The sequence below is a fragment of the Ornithorhynchus anatinus genome, chromosome 16, assembly GCF_004115215.2.
Source record: "Ornithorhynchus anatinus isolate Pmale09 chromosome 16, mOrnAna1.pri.v4, whole genome shotgun sequence".
Lineage (NCBI taxonomy): Eukaryota > Metazoa > Chordata > Mammalia > Monotremata > Ornithorhynchidae > Ornithorhynchus > Ornithorhynchus anatinus.
Genome location: NC_041743.1, coordinates 10,651,259 through 10,670,629, shown reverse-complemented (window position 1 = coordinate 10,670,629; position 19,371 = coordinate 10,651,259). Strand labels below are relative to the sequence as shown.

Genomic DNA, 19,371 nt, shown 5'->3' with positions numbered 1-19,371 from the left:
AAAATGGGGATTAAGACTGTGAGCCCCACTTGGGACACCCTGATTACCTTGTATCTACCCCAGAGCTTAGAACAGTGCTTGGCACACAGTAAGCACTTAAATACCATAATTATTATTCATTCATTCAATGGTACTTACTGAGCGCTTACTATGTGCAGAGCACTGTACTAAGCGCTTGGAATGTACAATTGGGCAACAGATAGAGACATCCCTGCCCAATGACAGGCTCACAGTCTAATTGGGGGAGACAGATGGCAGAGCAAAACAGAACAAAACAAAAAACAAGACATTATCACGATAAATAGAATCAACGGGATGCACACCTCATTAACAACATAAATAGGGTAATAAATACATACAAATGACACAGTGCTGAGGGGAAGGGGGAAAGGGAGGAGGAGCAGAGGGAAAAGAGGATAGCTCAGACTGGGAAGGCCTCTTGGAGGAGTTGAGCTCTCAGTAGGGGTTTGAAGAGGGAAAGAGAGTTAGTTTGGTGGAGGTGAGGAGGGAGTGCATTCCAGGACAGCGGCAGGACGTGGGCCAGAGGTCGACGGCGGGATAGGTGTGAACGGGGGACGGTGAGGAGGTGAGCGACAGAGGAGCGGAGTGTATGGGGTGGACTAGTCCTGGCTTTGCCACTTGTCTGCTGTGTGACCTTGGGCAAGTCACTTAACTTCTCTGTGCCTCAGTTACCTCATCTATAAAATGAGGATTAAGACCGTGAGTGCTGTGCGGGACAGATACTGTGTCCAACCCAATTATCTTGTATCTACCCCAGGGTTTATAACAGAGCCTGACACATAGTAAATGCTTAATAGATACCATATTTATCCAGGGCTTAGTTCAGTGCCTGGCACATAATAAGTCCTTAACAAATACCATAATTGTTATTATTATTATTATTATCTAATTGGGATATGGTGATTTGAGTGGAATGGGTGAATCTGAAAATACTATGAAAAACCGGCAGGATATAACAGTATATTGCCTCCTCACATCTCCTCCTAAAGTCACATCTTTTCCAAGAGGCCTTCCCCAATTAAAACCACTTTTTCCTGGCTCCCTCTCCCTTCTGCATTGTCTGTGCCCTTGGATCTAGAATTACTGGACATTTGGTATTCACCCCACCCTCAACTCCAGAGCATTTACATACATATCTATAAATTCTATAATTTATATTAACATCTGTCTCCCCCTCTAGACTTTAAGCTCACTGTGGGCAAGGAACGTGTCTACCAAGTCAGTTAAACTACTCTCCCAAGCATTTAGCATTCTCCACACAGTAAGCACTCAATAAATGCTATTCATTGATTTAATCCGCCCTTGGGAAGATGACATCAAGGTTGTAAGCTTTGGGAATAAGGAGGCTGGTGGTGTTTTTCAACAAAGATGGAGAAGTTAGGAGAAGGATTGGGTTTGGGAGAGAAGATAAACCATTCAGTTTTAGACATGTTCAATTTAAGGAATTGACAGGCTTTCCATGTGGGGATGTCTTGGAGGCGAGAAGAAATATGAAACTGTCTAGCAAGAGAGTGGTTAAGACTAAGGAGACTTAGGATTTATACACATAGAGGCGGGGGTATCTGTGCAAGCAGGTGAACTTTCCAAGGGACAGACTATACAGCAACAAAAGTAAGGGACCCAAAATGGAGCCTTTAAAGAAAAACCATAGTGAGGGATGAAAGGAGGAAAAAAAAACCAGCAAGTAAAAGAGATTGAGAAGAAGTCAATGGGAGAGGAGAACCAGGTGAAACCAGGTGAGATGATTTCCAGGGAAAGGGCATGAACTAAAGCCACTGAGAGGTCAAGACCATGGGTCCAGTTCCTCTCTACTTAGACCACAGACCTCCTGATTGGCAGCAGATTCATCAGATGGACAAGTAATTTTGGTTACCTTATGCCTGGGGACAAAGATTTCAGGCTCACAATAAACAATTTTTCGGGGAACACTATGGGAAGTCCTTATTTTTGAAAGATGGGAGTCCTTATGACCATAACTAGTTTTTAGTAACATCTGGTTTTTCCAACTGAAGGGCGGGCTTGAATGTGTAAAACTGGATAAAAACATGATCGGTACTGCAATTATTCCCTGAACTATGTAATTGTGACAGACAGCTAATATTTTCTTCATAGTAAACAACACATAGTAACACAGTGTTCTTACAAATAAGAATGAGGAATGGCAGGTGTTTTCCCAATGTGCTGTTTCCACAGCTCTAGTGCCGTCAGTACAACCAATTTATTTCCTTGCTAGATTGTAAACAGAAGGTTTTCCAACTGGAAAGCAATTCCAGTCATCATTTTGGTGTGTTCTTCTCCAGTGTGTTTTATTTGGAACAGAAAGTTGACCAAACTCAAAGGAAAGGATTGCAAGCATCAGGTGTGTCAAAACCGGGCCCAAAAACTTTGTAACCCTTGCATGTGCTTTAGTTGGAGATGATGTGCAAGTATGCTGCACTATTATTTCAAAATCTTTAACCCTTCAGACCTGAGCATAAAGGTTTTAATGCACTCTGTCACACAATCATTTGTTTATTCTGAGCTCTACTCAGTTTCCACTACTCTTATGAAAATAATTTTGGAAATCCTTTAGCCCAGATGATCAAGTGTTTCATAAACTGTTGGAACCTGCTCTTTTGGCTCCAGCTGGAAGGTCTGGGAATAGGTTCTAGCTTGCTGTGAGTATGGGGGAAAAAATAAGGGGAGTCTTACCAAGTACGATGAGAGTGGTAGGCTGGCAAATTGGTTGAAACATCCGAAGGTGGAGCCCCTTGGCTCTTTGTGGTCCATTCTCGGTCTTGTTGGCGATCTGGAATGAACAAGGTCGGCATCCAACTCAAAAAACCATGAGGTCAAAAATAATAAGCTTGCACCACCTAGGGAGACAAGCAGTTTTAGAAGGCCAAGGAGTGATATCTTTCACATTATAGAATGCTCCCAATGCTGTGCACAGTTGGTGAACAGTCCCAACTACTGAATGAGCAATTTAGAGTTAATTTATGGACGACCCCCTTGGAATTGTCACCTAGGGACACTGGGTATGTGGGGAGGGAAACCAAATGGGCAAATGTTGGATTCAAGGCCTCCCGGCCCCTCAGCTGAGGATGTATGTGGGGAGGGAAACCAAATTGACAGATGTTGGATTCAAGCCCTTCCGGACCCTCAGCTGAGGATTTTCCCTGTTACATCTAGGTGGTTAATCACCTTCTGGAAGCTTTGCACCCAGGTCTCCCTACCGTGCACGGTCACAGGCTCTGGCCGATCGGTGCCATCATTCATTCAGTAGTATTTGAGCGCTTACTCTATGCAGAGCACTGTACTAAGCGCTGGGAATGGGACAACGGGGCAACGAATAGGGGCCCTCCCTGCCCAGTAACGGGTTCACAGACTAAACGGCCAAGCCGTGAAGGCCTCTGGGAAAGGGCGGCCCGGCCGAGTCACGTGGCCTGCCGCGGGTGCGGGGGGGGGGGGGCCTTGGTTCCCTCCACGCGGGGGAGGTGAAAGGCCGTTAACGGCTGCCGTCGGGCTGGGGGACGGTAGCGGCGGCGACGGTCGACATGTCCGGGGTAGGCGTCGAGGCGGCGGGGAGCGGCGACAGGGCCGAGAAGCCGGAGGAGGTGGAGGAGGGGAAGGACTGGCCGGCGGAGGAGGAGAAGGACTGGCCGGCGGAGGAGGAGGCGGCCGCGCCTTTGCCTCACAACCCCCGGCCGTCGGCGGTCTTCGCCCTCCGGCCGGGAATGGCCCAAGCGGCCCGGCGGCGGCTGCAGCTGCTCCCGTCGGATGGCGGCGACGAGGAGGAGGACGAGGAGGAGGAGGAGGTGGAAGAGGGGGAGCGGCCATCGGAGGACCGGCAGAAAGCCAGGCCGCTGCCGCCGCTGTACGCGCCCTCGCGGGGCACCGCGGGCCGCAGCCAGAAGGTGGCGCTCTACTGCGACCAGATCCTGCAGGGCTGCAAGGTGGGCGGGGCCCGAGCTGCCTGCTGGCCAGGTTCATTCATTCAGTCGTAACAATAATAGTAATGTTGGTATTTGTTAAGCGCTTACTATGTGCAGAGCACTGTTCTAAGCGCTGGGGGAGATCCAGGGTCATCAGGTTGTCCCTCGTGAGACTCACAGTTAATCCCCATTTTACAGATGAGGGAACTGAGGCCCAGAGAAGTTAAGTGATGTGCCCACAGTCACACAGCTGACAAGTGGCAGAGCTGGGATTCGGACCCATGATCTCTGACTCCAAAGCCCGTGCTCTTTCCACTGAACCATAATAATGTTGGTATTTGTTAAGCGCTTGCTATGTGCGGAGCACTGTTCTAAGCGCTGGGGTAGATCCCAGGGTCATCGGGTGGTCCCACGTGAGGCTCACAGTTAATCCCTATTTTACAGATGAGGTGACTGAGGTGAAGTGAAGTGACTGGCCCACAGTAGAGAAGCAGTGTGGTTCAGTGGAAAGAGCACGGGCTTTGGAATCAGGGCTCATGAGTTCGAATCCCAGCTCTGCCACTTGTCGGCTGTGTGACTGTGGGCAAGTCACTTAACTTCTCTGTGCCTCAGTTCCCTCATCTGTAAAATGGGGATGAAGACTGTGAGCCCCACGTGGGACAACTTGATTCCCCTATGTCTACCCCAGCGCTTAGAACAGTGCTCGGCACATAGTAAGCGCTTAACAAATACCAACATTATTATTATTATTATTAAGTGGCAGGGTCGGGATTCGAACCCAGGACCTCTGACTCCCAAGCCCGGGCTCTTGCCACTGAGCCACGTTGCTTCTCTGTTTATTGAGCGCTTACGATGGGCAGAGCGCTGGACTGAGCCCTTGGAATGGACAATTGGGCAACAGAGACAATCCCAGCCCAGTGACGGGCTCACAGTCTATTCAGGGGAGACAGACAGACAAAACACAAGACAACTTAATCACGATAAATAGAATCAAGGGGATGGACACCTCATTAACAAAATAATTAGGGTAATAAAAATATATACAAATGAGCACAGTGCTGAGGGGAGGGGAAGGATCAGAGGGAAAGGGGGGAAAGGGGCTTAGCTGAGGAGAGGTGTGGGGGGGCAGAGAGGGAGCAGAGGGAAAAAGGGAAGCTCAGTCTGGGAAGGCCTTTTGGAGGAGGTGAGCTCTCAGTAGGGCTTTGAAGAGGGGAAGAAAGCTAACTTTCTTGTGGGCAGAGGTGAGGAGGAAGGGCATTCCAGGCCAGAGGTAGGACTTGGGCCAGAGGTCGACAGCGGGGTAGGCGTGAACGGGGGACGGTGAGGAGGTGAATAGTATTTATTGAGCACTATGTGCAGAGCACTGTACTAAGCGCTTGGAATGGACAATTTGGCAACAGATAGAGGCAATCCCTGCCCAATGACGGGTTAACAGTCTAATCGGGGGATCCAAGCTCCACAGTCCACCTCCCCCCGACGGGCTTCACAATCTTAACCCCCACTTTACAGATGCGGTCACTGAGGCCCAGAGAAGTGAAGCGACTTGCCCAAAGTCACACAGCAGACAAGAGGCAGAGTCTCGGGTTAGAACCCAGCTCCTCTGACTCCCAAACCCGTGCTCTGTCCACCAGTTCTTTAATCATGATGGTATTGGGAAGCAGCATGCATTTAAAGCAAAGGGAATGCTTATCCCTGTATTAAAAACACATCAGAAGTGGGACCCGCAACCCCCATACTTCATAGAGAAGCAGCGTGGTTCAGTGGAAAGATCCTGGGCATGGGAGTTAGAGGATGTGGGTTCTAATCCCGGCTCCGCCACTTGTCAGCTGTGTCACCTTGGGCAAGTCACTTCACTTCTCTGTGCCTCAGTGACCTCATCTGTAAAATGGGGATTAAGACTGTGAGCCCCATGTGGGACAGCCTGATCACCTTGTATCCCCCTAGCACTTAGAGCAGTGATTTGCACATAGTAAGCGCTTAATAAATGCCATTATTATTATTTGCCAAGCGCTTACTATGGGGCTGTTCTAAGCGCTGGGGTAGATGCACGGTAATCAGGTTGTCCCACGTGGGGCTCACACTTTCAATCCCCATTTTTACAGGTGAGGCACCTGAGGCACAGAGAAGTTAAGGGACTCTCCTAAGGTCACACAGCAGAGCTGGGATTAGAACCCACATCCTCTGACTCCCATGCCCATGCTCTTTCCACCAAGCCATGCCGCTTCTCTATGAATTATGGGGGTTGAGGGTCCCATTTCTGATGTGTTTTTAATACAGGGATAAGTATTCCCTTTGCTTTAAATGCATGGTGATATGTTTCAAGGGGTGACATTTAACCTCTAAAGAAAATGGAATCTCTCCCCTTGTCTAAGATGTTGCTAGAATGGAAAAGTATTCAGTTGCAAAGCCGTACTTCAAATAAACTCTTTTCTCTTAGGCTGAAGATGCTGATGAGGCCATGAATAAATACCTGAAAGCGAAATTAAACTCAGTAGACAAATGGTTTGGAGTCTGGAAATCTAATCCAGAGTTGTTCTTCGTGAAATATGAAGAAGCTTCTATACCTTTTGTTGGAGTATTGGTTGAGGCAAGTAATTCTCACTTGACCGTCATTCCAAATAACATTCAGATAGGACTTTTTCAAACTCTATATTTGTATTTGGAAAGAGTGAAATGGACCCCAAAAGCCTTTGAATAAAATGTGCCTTTCTCTTTTTCTTTGCACTGTGGTCCTAGGTGACCCTGGCAACTGGGATTACCAACTTTTGATATAGGAAATTTATCTACAGGAATATGGGTCGATGTTTTTAAATTTGCCTAAAAGTACATTTACTTATACATTTTGCTATTCTATAATTTACTAGATTGTGCCTCTCTTCCAAAATATTTATACAGCACTTTAAGTTCCGATAACGAACCACAGCCATCCCTGTTCCAGTGTTCTTCATTTAGCACTCTTTTGGGATAGTGCTGTTTAATGCCAGTATTACTGTAATCTCTCAAGATAGACCTTTAAACTTGGTTAATCACTTGCTATTCAATCATATCTATTGAATGCTTACTGTGCGCAGGGCACTGTACTAAGCACTGGGAGAGTACAATACAATAATAAACAGATGCATTCCCTGTCCACACGTTTTTAATACTTTTGGCTTGAATAGAGAGTGATTATAGTCCACTTCAGTTGTGTTTTAGACATATATTTTCTATGAGTAATGGCAGATCACTGGTAGCACAAGGTGCCTCTTTTGTTGAATGGGATAGAAAAGATAACATTTTGAAAAGTAAACTATGTATGTATGTATGCACAAAATTATACATCTTTAATTGTTAATACATATTTATATTGCTATTTGATCAGGTAATTCTCTTGGGCTTTTTGATCACTGTTTTAAAATATATTTCTAGTACTTTGGTCAAATTTTTTGATCTGGAAAACACATTAATGCCTGATTTCCTTTGGGAGCCTCATTGTTTCATGTAGTAGACTTTTTTTTCATAAATCCAATTAAGGGCTCCCTCTCAGGTATAGCACTTGAGTGCCAGTTTTATGAACTCATTGATTAAATGGGTTTGAGGCTAGAGGAATTATAAATGGCAAGATTGAGTTTATATTCAGTTTATGCATTAGGGTATACAGTCCTTTCTGACATAAGAACCCTGAGTTCATTCACTTCTTTCATCATACAGAGTTTCATTATGCATTTTGGATATAATGCTGTGGGGGATTAGAGAGTGCATGAGTATTTGAATTAAATGTGATGGAAAATTGGAAGAAATGGCTGTTTGCATGCGTGTGACACCAGTTGGAGCAGGTTTTCATTAATGTGGGTTTGTCAGGAACTTATCCCCTATGGTGTGTATATATAGGAGAGCTGAGTGTATTTTACTTCATCTTGAGGCACAGTTACCACTTCCGTTCTATTTGGAAATTAAGCCATCCTGTAGATAGTTCCAAGAGAATTTGTACTTTTTTTTTACTATTCTTTGTATCTGTCCTGTGATTTCTTTTTTTCAGGCAACTTGCAAACCATTTCAAGGCTCAACATCGTGTTTCAAAGTTCAGGTATCTGTTGTTGAGCCCCTTTCATCCAACATTGCAAACATTCCAAGAGACTTGATTGATGAGACTTTGGAAGAACTGGAGCACAGTGTACCTCTGTTGGAAGTCTACCCTATTGAAGGGCAAGATGATGACGTTTATGAAATTGCCCTTGCTTTGGAAACTGTAAGGTATCTGGACTTTGTTTTGCTATTCACAAAAGCAACACCAGGATTTACTAGCTTTTAAGATGGTAGTGTTCAAAGGGCTGATGATACTTAAATTCTAACTAAGGTTTATTCGTTCTGTAACACTAAGTGGGTCCACTCAGCTCATTTTCACATACGTTTTTATTTAGGACATTTGGAAATGGCAGGTGTTATATGGAGTAGTAGGAGAAAATGTTACTAAGGTCTTGATTTGTAAAAATAAGAATATTTTACATATGACAACACTGTCCATAATTGTGAATATAAACATGTAGATTTTCTTTTATTTTCATGAGTTTTTCATTTTCTGTGCTCCAATTATAATTGCTAAAATAAAAATGTTTTACACAGATTTTCTAAAGTTTGATGTATTAAAAAAAATTAGGGGGAAAGAAGAATGTATCACCCTATTTAAAACCTTTCTGTGGGAATGAGCACAACCACAGTTCTAAACAACCTTGAAGATAATTTTTTAAACAGTCTGAGAATTTTTTTCTACCTGATATTGTTATTAGTTCTTCCTACCCATTCCAATTTAATGCATCAGGTGGTAGTATGTTTTATTAGTGTTCTGGCTTATAGTTTCGTATTTAAAAAGAAAAAAAGATTTCCTACTGATTGAACATTTTCATGTTTTATAATATCTACAACAGGGACAAATGTAACTTAATATTGTTTTAAAGTAGATATAGAATATTTCCTGTGTTATTTTTGCAGTGATTTTAATCATGGAGAATATGGTTTGAATTTATGAACTCTGCAGTTTCCTAGAATTCTGTGAGCAAGATGACAACCTTAGGTAGAGAGTGGAATCTAAATCACTGGTGAATTGATATTTGCTCATTTGGAGACAAGTGGCATACTAAGAGCATTGTTAAATCTTTTGGAATCCTGATAGTTTTACTATTTTAAATATTCAGAAGAAATATATAGTTGGAGGCTTTGGGCAATCAAATTGCTAAGAAATGACATAGGTGGTATTTTCACAGATGTTATGGTTCAGGGGATGTTAAGAATAGAATCTTACACTTTAATTCTTATCTGCAATTCCCCTGTAGAATGTTATAATGCTTTTACTTAAAAACTAATCTCACTGCCAAAGTTTGGACTTCCTAAATTTTTCTAACTTTCACTCTGCAACTGTGGGTTACCTTAGGTTTTTCTACGACTTCCTTTGGCGAGACTGGGATGATGAAGAAAGTTGTGAAGACTATACTGCTCTGATTGAAGAAAGAATTAACTTGTAAGTACTTTTTTTTAACAAATTACTCATAATACTTAAGAATTGAATTTCTAATTTTTATATGTATATTTTCAGGTGGTGTGATATTCAGGATGGAACAATTCCTGGGCCAATTGCACAGCGTTTTAAAAAAACTCTGGAAAAGTACAAAAATAAACGTGTGGAACTCATCGAGTATCAGTGCAGTATTAGTGAAGAGCCATCAGCAGCAGAAGCTGTTGAGTGCTGGAAAAAATATTATGAAATAGTAATGCTGTGTGGACTGTTGAAAATGTGGGAGGATTTACGCCTCAGGTATCTTTCTTTTGAACTTGATGATGATAATGTAAAATGATAATTGTGGCATTTGTAAGTGCTTACTCTGTGCCAAGCACTGTACTAAGTGCTGGGGTAGATATGATAATTAGGTACCGAATGGTGTTCACAGCATAAATAAGGAGGGAGAATATACAAGGGAACATTCTGCAGAGAAGGGGACTGAGACACAAAGAAGTCGTGACTTGTCCAAACACACAGCAGGTAAATGGCTGAGCTGGAATTAGAACCCAGATCCTCTGACTCCCAGGCCCAGGCTTTTCCCATTAGGCCACCCTGCTTCCCTTTCAACAAATTATTGCTTTTAATTCAATTGGCCAATTGTTTAAAATGCACTCAGAGTTTTATAAATAGTATCCTATTTGAGGAAGATTAAAAACCTTCATAGCTGATGGGCATAAAAAAAAAGAGATGCTGGAAAATAAAAAGGGTGCACCCTGTCATTGATAAATAATGAATAAATCAATAATGCAACTAATGCAGTTGATTTAAAAAAAACAACAACTGGTTTTCTGATTTCTTTACTGGATGGATCAGATTGGTTCATATGACTAGGCCAGATTGCATTGATCTTCTCATTGAAAAGCCAGGTCTTTGGTTAGCTTATTATTCTATTATTAACTTTTAGCTTCCATACTGAAATGAAAGTTTCTAAATAGGAATTGTGGCTTCTTTAAACATATTATTAAAAACTCCTCATTTTAATGTATTTTCTCTAGGTTGTTCCCTTTTAGAATGAGATTCATTTATTGAAGACCATGTGAGATGATCACCTTGGTGATCTACATTTAGTCCTCAGGAGCCTGGAAAAAGTTTCAGGGGAGGCTTGGTTATAGAGACCCTTTGGCACTACATTCCATTTTCAGTTATCTCCAGCAACTCTCTAATCCAAACAGCCCCTTTTTTCAGTTGTTTCTTGCCAGTAGTCAGGGTTTGGAGTTTGGAGAATAAAGAATGGGTATTATTATTATATAACCTGATTTTTCAGGCTAGGGTTTCAAATAGTCTCTGTCTCATGGGCCACATGTCTCCTCCTCCCCTCCACCCACCCCCACCAAAAAAAAAAGTTTGTGTGCCCCCACTTGTGTGACAAGATTGCCAGGATTAGTGGGAGTGCTCACTTACCTTGTCACTTTAAGTGGGGGCTCCAAACTCCACGGTATCTTCAGGGTACCCTGGGCTGGTCAGGATGTAGGAGTTGTTCTGGGGGACTGCGTTTTACCTGCATGCCACCTTGGGAACTCTGCAGAGCTGTTAGGATGATTTCCTGGATAATAGTCTTGGGAATGGGTCGGTGCCTTGGAGGGTTGTTTGCAGGCCCTGGAAGACAGTCCTTGGCCCTGGGGTTTGGGAACTACAGGCCCAATACACCATCACCAGCCACCTAACTAGCCAGGGCTCCTTTCCTCTGAAACACTTCTTTTTTTTAATCAACTCTGGTTTAAAGACTAGAACATTCGGTAAATCTCAGGCTCTTAGGATCTAGATTTTGGGATGTTGTGTTAATTGTGGTGGACTTTGGGGTAGAAGAATCCTTTGAAAAAAAATGTTAAGTAGGATTTTACAACCAGGGATTTTTCTCTTGACTAATGACTTCTAGATAGGTCCCTTGGAAAACATAGGTGGAAGTCTTTACAAAATATTAGTAGCTTAAGATGTATGTATTGTGAACATGATTATTCAAAGAAATGATCTTAAAAGTTATTTTGTTTAGGCTTTAAAAAAAATAATAGTAGTGCTCCTTCTAGGAGCATGTGATGTTTTGGGATTTCCTGGGATATGGACTTATATATTTTTTCCAAAAAGTATTCCTTAAAACTAACTTTCTAAATTTTTAAATCACAGAGTTCATGGACCATTTTTCCCAAGAATTTTAAGGCGAAAGAAAGGAAAAAGAGAATTTGGGAAAACTGTAACTCACGTAGTAGCAAAGTCTAACACTACAGAAATGGTGAGGAATGAGAATTTTAAGCCAATGTAAAATTTTCTTTGGAGTAAAAGTTCAGACAAGCAGCAGTATTTTTTGAGTACCTTCTGTATCTAGAGGATGGTTAAGTACTTGGGAGAATACAATAGAATAAATAGACCTGATGCTTGCCTTGAAGGAATTTATAATCTAGTGGAGGAGGCAGATATTTAAGTAGTTTACAGACAGTAGGAAAAGGGGATAAGAACAATATATACAGGAGTTAAATGCCTTTATAGTAGGGCATGTAAGATACGTCCATAGTGCAATGCAAGTTGTGAGTACAAAATGCCGAGGTGGCACCTAGGAAGTAATAACCTGGGCATCTTAGAAATTACAACTGTGGAAGGCCTCCTAGAGAAAATTTAATTTCTGAAGGCTTTGTAGATGGAGAGCTATGAACTGTTGGATTTGAAGTGGGATGGAGTTTTGGGCAGGGATACGGGAGTGAGCAAGTGGTGACAGCAGTAGAGGCAGAATGCAGTGAGTAGGTTAGTTCGAGAGGAACCTGAGAGTTAGTCCCCCATTCAAACGCTTAGTACAGTGTTTTGCACTCAATAAATACAACTGAATGAATGAATGAATTCAGCCCACATATTCGGTTCTACCTTTGACATCTCTAAAATCTTTCCTCTCCATTTAAACTGCTATCACATTGACCCAAGGACTTATATCCCACTACTCCATCACCCTTCTCCCTGGCCTCCCTGCCTCCTGTCTTTCCCTACGCCAGTCCTTACTTCACCCTGCCGGCTGGATCATTTTTCTAAAAACACGCACAGTTGAAGCCCATCCACCTCCAGAAATCCTTACCAATGGCTTTAGAGGATTCAGTCAGCTCACCCTTCTACCTTATCTAAAACAACTCTGCCTGCACACTTTGCTCCTCTACCTCAGCGCTGATCCCTTGCCCACATCCTGGCTGGAACTCCCTTCATATCCGATTTCACAAATTAATAATCGAAAAGCGTGTATGTGTGTCCTGAACCTCTTGCTGTAATTATTTTTTTTTGCAGATGAAGGATTTATCCTCTGATTCACTTCAGCAGCATCATGATGATTTAGAGTTTGCACTGGCTGCCTGTTACAGTGGAGATACAGTGGTCATTTTTCCAGGAGAATACCAAGCTCCAAGTCTCGCCTTATTAACTGAAGACATCATTATTAAGGGTTAGTAATATATGAGCTACTATTTTAGACTGCTCTGCATTGGACTACTAAATTGAACCATGCTTTATAATCACTGAAATTATCAATTAATGTTCCTAATTGGTTCCACAATTAAGTGAAGTGTTAAGTGAAGGAGGGCGAAATGAACTATGATTTCCCTTAAGGAAATTATGCAAAGGGTATTAATGTGTTCCCAGGATTTAAAACCCAAACCAATTTAAATCTGTACAAAATTTAAATATATTTTAAAAGTCACTAATATAAATTCTATTAGCTTGTTCAAATAGCACTGGAAATTTGTAACAATAATAAAATTATAACGAATTTAAGCAAGGAAATGTTATCTCAAGTTTTTTTGGTGGGTGCCTGCCCTTTGTCAGAATTTTCTCAGTTGGTTTCCTCCAGAAACAAATAGGAAGGAAAACAGATTTGGAAAAAAATATCACTTTAGAAGGTGGTTAACAATTAGCTACTGGATGTTTTTTGAGAGATTCGAAAAGTGAAAATGTTTTTCTAACAGTAAAGTTCAGATATTTTAAATTATTTCAGTAATTTACCTGCATTTCTTTTTTTCTCCCTCTTATAAATTAGGGATTGGAAAGAGAGAGGAGATTGTGATCACTTCAGAGCCATCATATGACAGTTTTGTGGTGTCCAAGGCAAAAAATGTGAAACTAATGCATCTTTCTTTGGTGCAACAAGGGACTGTTGATGGCATTGTAGTTGTGGAATCTGGTCATATGACTCTAGAAGACTGTTTATTGAAATGTGAAGGAACAGGCGTGTGTGTACTCACAGGGGCTTCTGTGACTATTACAGATAGTGAAATAATTGGTGCACAGGTACTTAATTTTTCTAGACTTTCCCAGAATAATGTTGCCTAGGAATCTGTTTGCATTGTTTTAATATTTATACAACTTTGATAAAATGGATAGGAAAGAAACATTGTTGTTCAACAGGATCATGTGGAGGGTAATACAAAATGGGGATGGGCTGGCTGGTGAAGAAGGGCCAGAAAGGACTCAAAGGATCAGTGGATTCAAAAGCTGAACATGGAAAATGTAGGGCCTTCATTTAAATTAAGCCTGACATGGAGGTGTACGAGTAGGAGTATATTATCTAGGAATTGTTGGGTGATGCTGTCATTTATACTTAGCACTAGTCAGAACATTAAGAGGGTTTTGCTTAAAGTCCCAAAAAGGCATAAGAACATAAAGAACTTGGAAAAGGTTCAGAAACCAATGCCTCAGATGAGTAAGGGACTAGAAAATGTTAAGACAAAGCAGCAAAGGGGCCTAGTGAAAAGAGCACGGGACTGGGAGTCAGAGGCCCTGGGCTCTAACTCCGGCTCTGCCCCTTGTCTGTTGTGTGACCCTGGGCAAGTCATTTCACTTTTTCTCTGGGCCTCATACCTCATCTGTAAAATGGAGATAAGACTGTATCCAACCTGATTATCTCATATCTACGCCAGTGCTTAGTGCAATGCCTGGCAATGTAGTAAGTGCTTAAATGGGCAGGGAGCATGTATGTTAATTCTGTTCTCTTGCAAGCTTTTAGTATAGTGCACTCAGTAAATACAGTTGATTGAACAAATACCATCAAGAAAAGGACAAGGAATTGGGAAAATAAATGAGTGGCAACGCATAATCTTCGAGTATATTAGATGGGGGCAACCAATTTTTCACTGTCACTTCTGAGTATGAACAAAAGGAAATTACAGCTGTAGAAGTTTACATTTGCTATTAACTGATTCTTCTCAAGCATTAGAGTGGGTTCCCCAATGGAGGTAGTAGCATCCCTTCTCTAGAATCCTGTTAATAGCATTGATTCTTATTAACCGGTTCTCCTTGAGGTGGCCCAAATGCCCACCCCAAGTTTCTTCTGGCTGTGTGATTTTGATTTTTATGAATAGTCAGATTGTTTCCCAGGGTGATCCTGTCAGCAGTTGTGCTCCCTGATTCTTAAAAGGCTTTTTGTTGATACAAGGATCTGCTAATTTACATCGACTGTCATAGTATTAGCCTCATTTTAAAAAAATGGAATATTTTTGGATTTCTTATATGTATTTTTAAATTTTATAGGGTGCCGGTGTTGAACTGTCTCCTGGCAGCACAGCCCTTTTGGAGAGAAATGAAATTCATCACTGCAATAACCTCAGAACCTGTGACATTTCAAAAAGCACATTAGGGGGAATTAATATAAAGGTACAGTCATTTATTTTTTCCTAATTCTGGGACATGTGTATAGATACTGAAGATAGATGCATTTATAGGATGCTGCAATTCAACAATGAGAACAAATGTTCCATTTTGTATGAATTGTTTCTGCCAACGAATGTCTAGACCAATTGGAGGCCAGCGAGGTCTTTTTGAGCTTGGTAGACTTTTCTATAGGCCAAAGGTGTTTCAGGCTTTGCCCCAGATTCCTTTTTTCCTCCTCTGGGAGTAGTATTTGGCCAAAATCTCCTAGAATGCAATCTTTTGGATTTTTTAAAATTTAGAATTAAGGACATACTTGAGATTTCCTCTGCCCCCTAGGACATCTGCTTTTGCCACACTTGGGAGTGCAGTATTCCCTTGGAAACTGGAACCATTTTTTTTTTTTAGCACACAGAAGAGGCGCTGAATACTTGTGCTGAAATAACATCAATTCTCCCACTTGATTTAGAGCTCTTTTTGGCCGATCAGTCAAAGAGGATTGGGGGGGGGGGAGGACACACATAGAGTCAGATTATAAGAGGCTGAGGGCAAGACAGCAGCTGTAAACCCCCATGCCCTCCCAGCAACATTACCTCAATGCTGGTTACCTGGCAGTTCTAGGAGCCAAGTGTTAGGGTATGTGACTCTTTGGTAGTAATATCTTAAATTTGTATGCTTTCTTTTCCAAAGTGCTTTACCTAATTTTATCCTCACTGTCCTCAGGTTCTATTCCCCATTACTTCTACAGCACTTGAGCATGCACGAATTCACCACCTCCTGTAGCACCTATGTCTGTATTTTACATATTGTATTACATGTACAGATCCCCTTTTGGTTCACCGTCGTTTGTTGGTCTCCCCCACTAGATGGTAAACTCCTTGAGAACAAGGATCCCAGGAAGCAGAGTGGCCTAGTGTAAAGAGGTTGGGCTTGGAGTTAGAACAGCTCTGCCATATACTTGAGCAACTCAATTTCTCAGTGCCTCAGTTTCCTCACCTGTAAAATGGAGACTCAATATTATTAACCTCACATCTTGCATTCACCTCAGTGTTTAGCACAGAGCATGCACTTAAATGCCATATTACCTGAAAGTGGCTAAGTACCCAAACTTGAACTGAAGAAATTGGGTAAGGATAGTCCTTTTCTTTGCTTTCCCATTGGAAAGCATGGGCTGCCTAAATTCCCAACTGAACTCTTACAGTTGGTTTGGCCACTGGTTTTTACACTTCTTTACAGTTTAGAAGTGTGCCTCAATTTTTTCTTTTAAAAATCAGACTTGTATCCATTTTAGAATGGCATTGTCAATTACCTTTATCATTAAGGCACTTAGTAATTCCAAGTCTCTTTTGTTATGATTAACATTTAAAGTTTCATGCAACTCATAAGCAATGTAGCTTTTAGTTATTCCAAGTCTCTTTTATAAAGTTTCATGCAACTCATAATCAATGTAACTTCAGGTTGTGGTGTTAAAGGATGCATTTTAGGCTGGAAAACTTTTTCAGGTCTAAATTTACACATCTGGATACTGCAATAGACCAGTCCTAGGTTAAAATATTATTGTTGAGCTTTTTGACTTTGGAAATTTCTTTTACACACAGGGAGGAAGAACACTTGCTAGAAAGTGAGGCTCAGTGGCGGTAGCATTTGAAAGTTCAGGGGCTCTGTTGCTATTAGCATCCCTTCCAGCTTGAGCACATCCACTGTCACCTGAGCAATGCTCAGGCCAAATGGCAGAGGGTCAACAGGTGCAAGGCTGGGTTTTTATGAACAAGGGAGTGGGTACGAGATCCACTAACACTTGTGGATACAGCCACTTTTTTGAGCCTTAGGACAGTTCCACTACTCTGTGAATACATTTACCAACAGGGTGTGTCTTCAAGGTTACCTCTTTTTGAAATTTAAAAAGCCATAGGAAAAAAACTAACTAAAAACTAATTTCAATACCCCAACAGGTTCTTCCAGCCCCCAAACTCAAGATGAATAACAATCACATTCATAATAACAATGGCTATGGAGTGAGCATCCTTCAGCCAACTGGCCAGCTTTTTATTGAAGCAGAAGAAACTCTTAACAAAGATGCTGCTGCAGGAGACAAAAAAGATGATATGCTTTCTAAAATAATGCAAAACCTCAGCTTGGAAATGAATAACAACACAATAGAAGCAAATCTGAAGGGAGATATTAGAATAGTTACAAGTTAAAACAAACAGGTTTAACATCGAGGATCCATAGTCAAGGCATTTGTTTAAATAGACAATGTTCAGGGACTTTGTGTGCGTTGTAATTAAGGTTGAGTTTAAAGTATGAAACTTAGTTAACTGTCTTAAAGAATGATTTAACATATCCTATCTTGGAATTTAATTTTGGAGGTCACCTTCAAGGAGGTAGTAGACAAGATTAAATGTATTAAGAGTTTTTGATACCTAGGTCCCATTTAGAAGGAAATAATCTCTGACCATCTTTCAATAGCCCACCTGAAGTGTTTGGGATGAGAAAGAAGGCTAAAGCAGTTGCTTAGAGATGTGAGCAAGATCTTAGCTGTCTCAAGTCCTGGGTTTGGGGGTTTGTTTTTTTCCTTCTTCTTTTGGGACGAAGGTCTTATGTATGTATGAATGCCAATTCAAAAGCAGCAAATGGTTCTAAATTAAACATTCATCTTGTAATCCCAGCCTCAGTTTGTTAGAGAGTACCATAGGGGAGGTATTCATGTGAAAAACCCTCCTGAGTGATTGTGTTTATTAGAATAAAGTTGGGATTGGAGGAAGAGGAAGCAAGGGTGAGTCGTTTATCCTTCCTCTGCCTCCCCCATCCTCTACTCCTTTACCTCTCAGGCTCTTCTGAAAAGGGCAAGTTAGCTCACTTACACCTAGGGGAAGCAAGTAGTGTGACTGGGGAGCCCAGGCCCATTCCTTTGGTGTTCATGATGTTAAATGTTTGTTAGTAAGGCCAGGCCTTTCAGTTACAACTTTTACAAGCCTGGAGCCTGGAAAAAAAAAAGGTCATAAAAAAAAATCAAATCATTTTCTAAAGATGAACAGTTTCATCATGGATTTTTGTCTTTTTTTGCACCTAAAGTGAAAAAGAGGAGTCTTGCCCCTGGACATGTAGGGATGCAGCCCCCCACTCTCTCCTCAGGGAGGTACACAGACCTAACTGAACCACCTACTGCTAGATGACCAAGGATTGCTGCAGAAGAAATATAATCAGTTTTGTTTCAAGCCACCGCTCACATCCTTGTCACCGTTCTCTACAGTTGTCTAAGGGTTGGCTGACAGTTCTTAGATTTTTAATGACATTCAAGATTGATAATTAAGTCTAAGGGGTAAACACAAAAGATTAGCTAATCACACAGAACCCTTACCTTTTGCTTTATTTTACATATCAAATTAATTTCAAAAACAAATTAAGAACAAAGTAGCTGTGTTACTGAAGTAGATCAGTATCTTACATCATGTAAACAAAAATCACTGGTACATCTATTTTTCTTTAACCTACAATGACAAAGCTACAGGAAGTGAAAAATAGGCTTGACTTACTGACAATTTATTGGAAAAAAACATCATGCATAGTTTAGGACTATCTGAAGATGGGAGTATGGATTCTAAAATAACCACTTCTTTTAATAACCTCCTCTTCCCCTTCCTTGCCCCCCAAATCCTTCCCCATAGCCCCCTCTGTTCCCTCCTTGGAATCCTCCAGCTCCTCTGAAACCTCTGTAGCCCCCAAAGTTCCCTCCTCCAAAGTTCCCTCCTCCAAAGTTTCCTCCTCCATAGTTTCCTCCTCCAAAGTTTCCTCCTCCATAGCCTCCTCCTCCTCCATAGCCGCCGCCTCCATAGCCACCTCCTCCATAGCCGCCTCCTCCTCCATAGCCGCCTCCTCCATAGCCGCCTCCAGACCCCCCTCTATTGTAACCTCCGCCTGACCCTCTGTACCCTCCACTTTGATAACCTCCTCGATAGGAATTATAGCCACCCCTATAGCCTCCCCCACCGTAACCACCGCTGCCGTAGCCTCCCCCGCCATAGCCTCCACCTCGATAGCCAGAACCGCCCTGGCTCCCTCTGTATCCGCCTCCGTTGTCGTAGCGAGCCATTTTGGGTGGGCGAGGGCCATCACCATACCTACCAAAGGAAAGATTCAATGTTTAAGATTGTTTGGATATCAGGGTTTTAAAAAGTATTTTACCTAATGCTACAAATGAACGATCCCTGTAACTCCCACCATCACCCTCCTCACAACATAAAGGAATTCCTTTAAGGAAATCCAACTGTTTTAAATCTGGTCAAGTTGGGA

General features: G+C 41.9%; 2 protein-coding genes across 5 annotated transcripts in view; one reads left to right on the top strand and one right to left on the bottom strand.

Moving 5' to 3' along the window:
* The first annotated feature begins 3,515 nt into the window (after positions 1-3,515).
* Positions 3,516-17,741, top strand: SHCBP1L (SHC binding and spindle associated 1 like). The gene is made up of 10 exons (XM_001515950.4): positions 3,516-3,956; positions 6,373-6,522; positions 7,954-8,168; positions 9,343-9,429; positions 9,505-9,723; positions 11,590-11,695; positions 12,727-12,880; positions 13,472-13,722; positions 14,962-15,084; positions 17,031-17,741. Exons 1-10 carry the CDS (start codon positions 3,558-3,560, stop codon positions 17,277-17,279), a joined length of 1,953 nt encoding a protein of 650 aa, XP_001516000.3. The 5' UTR covers positions 3,516-3,557; the 3' UTR covers positions 17,280-17,741.
* The window catches only part of DHX9 (DExH-box helicase 9), a 32,327-nt gene continuing 30,064 nt past the window's right edge, over positions 17,109-19,371 (bottom strand). For all 4 annotated transcript variants that reach the window (XM_029081537.2, XM_007668965.4, XM_029081538.2 and 1 more), the window contains one exon: positions 17,109-19,199. In XM_029081537.2, coding sequence (XP_028937370.1) covers positions 18,698-19,199 — 502 coding nt within the window. In that variant the 3' untranslated portion in view covers positions 17,109-18,697. The remainder of the gene's footprint in view (positions 19,200-19,371) is intronic.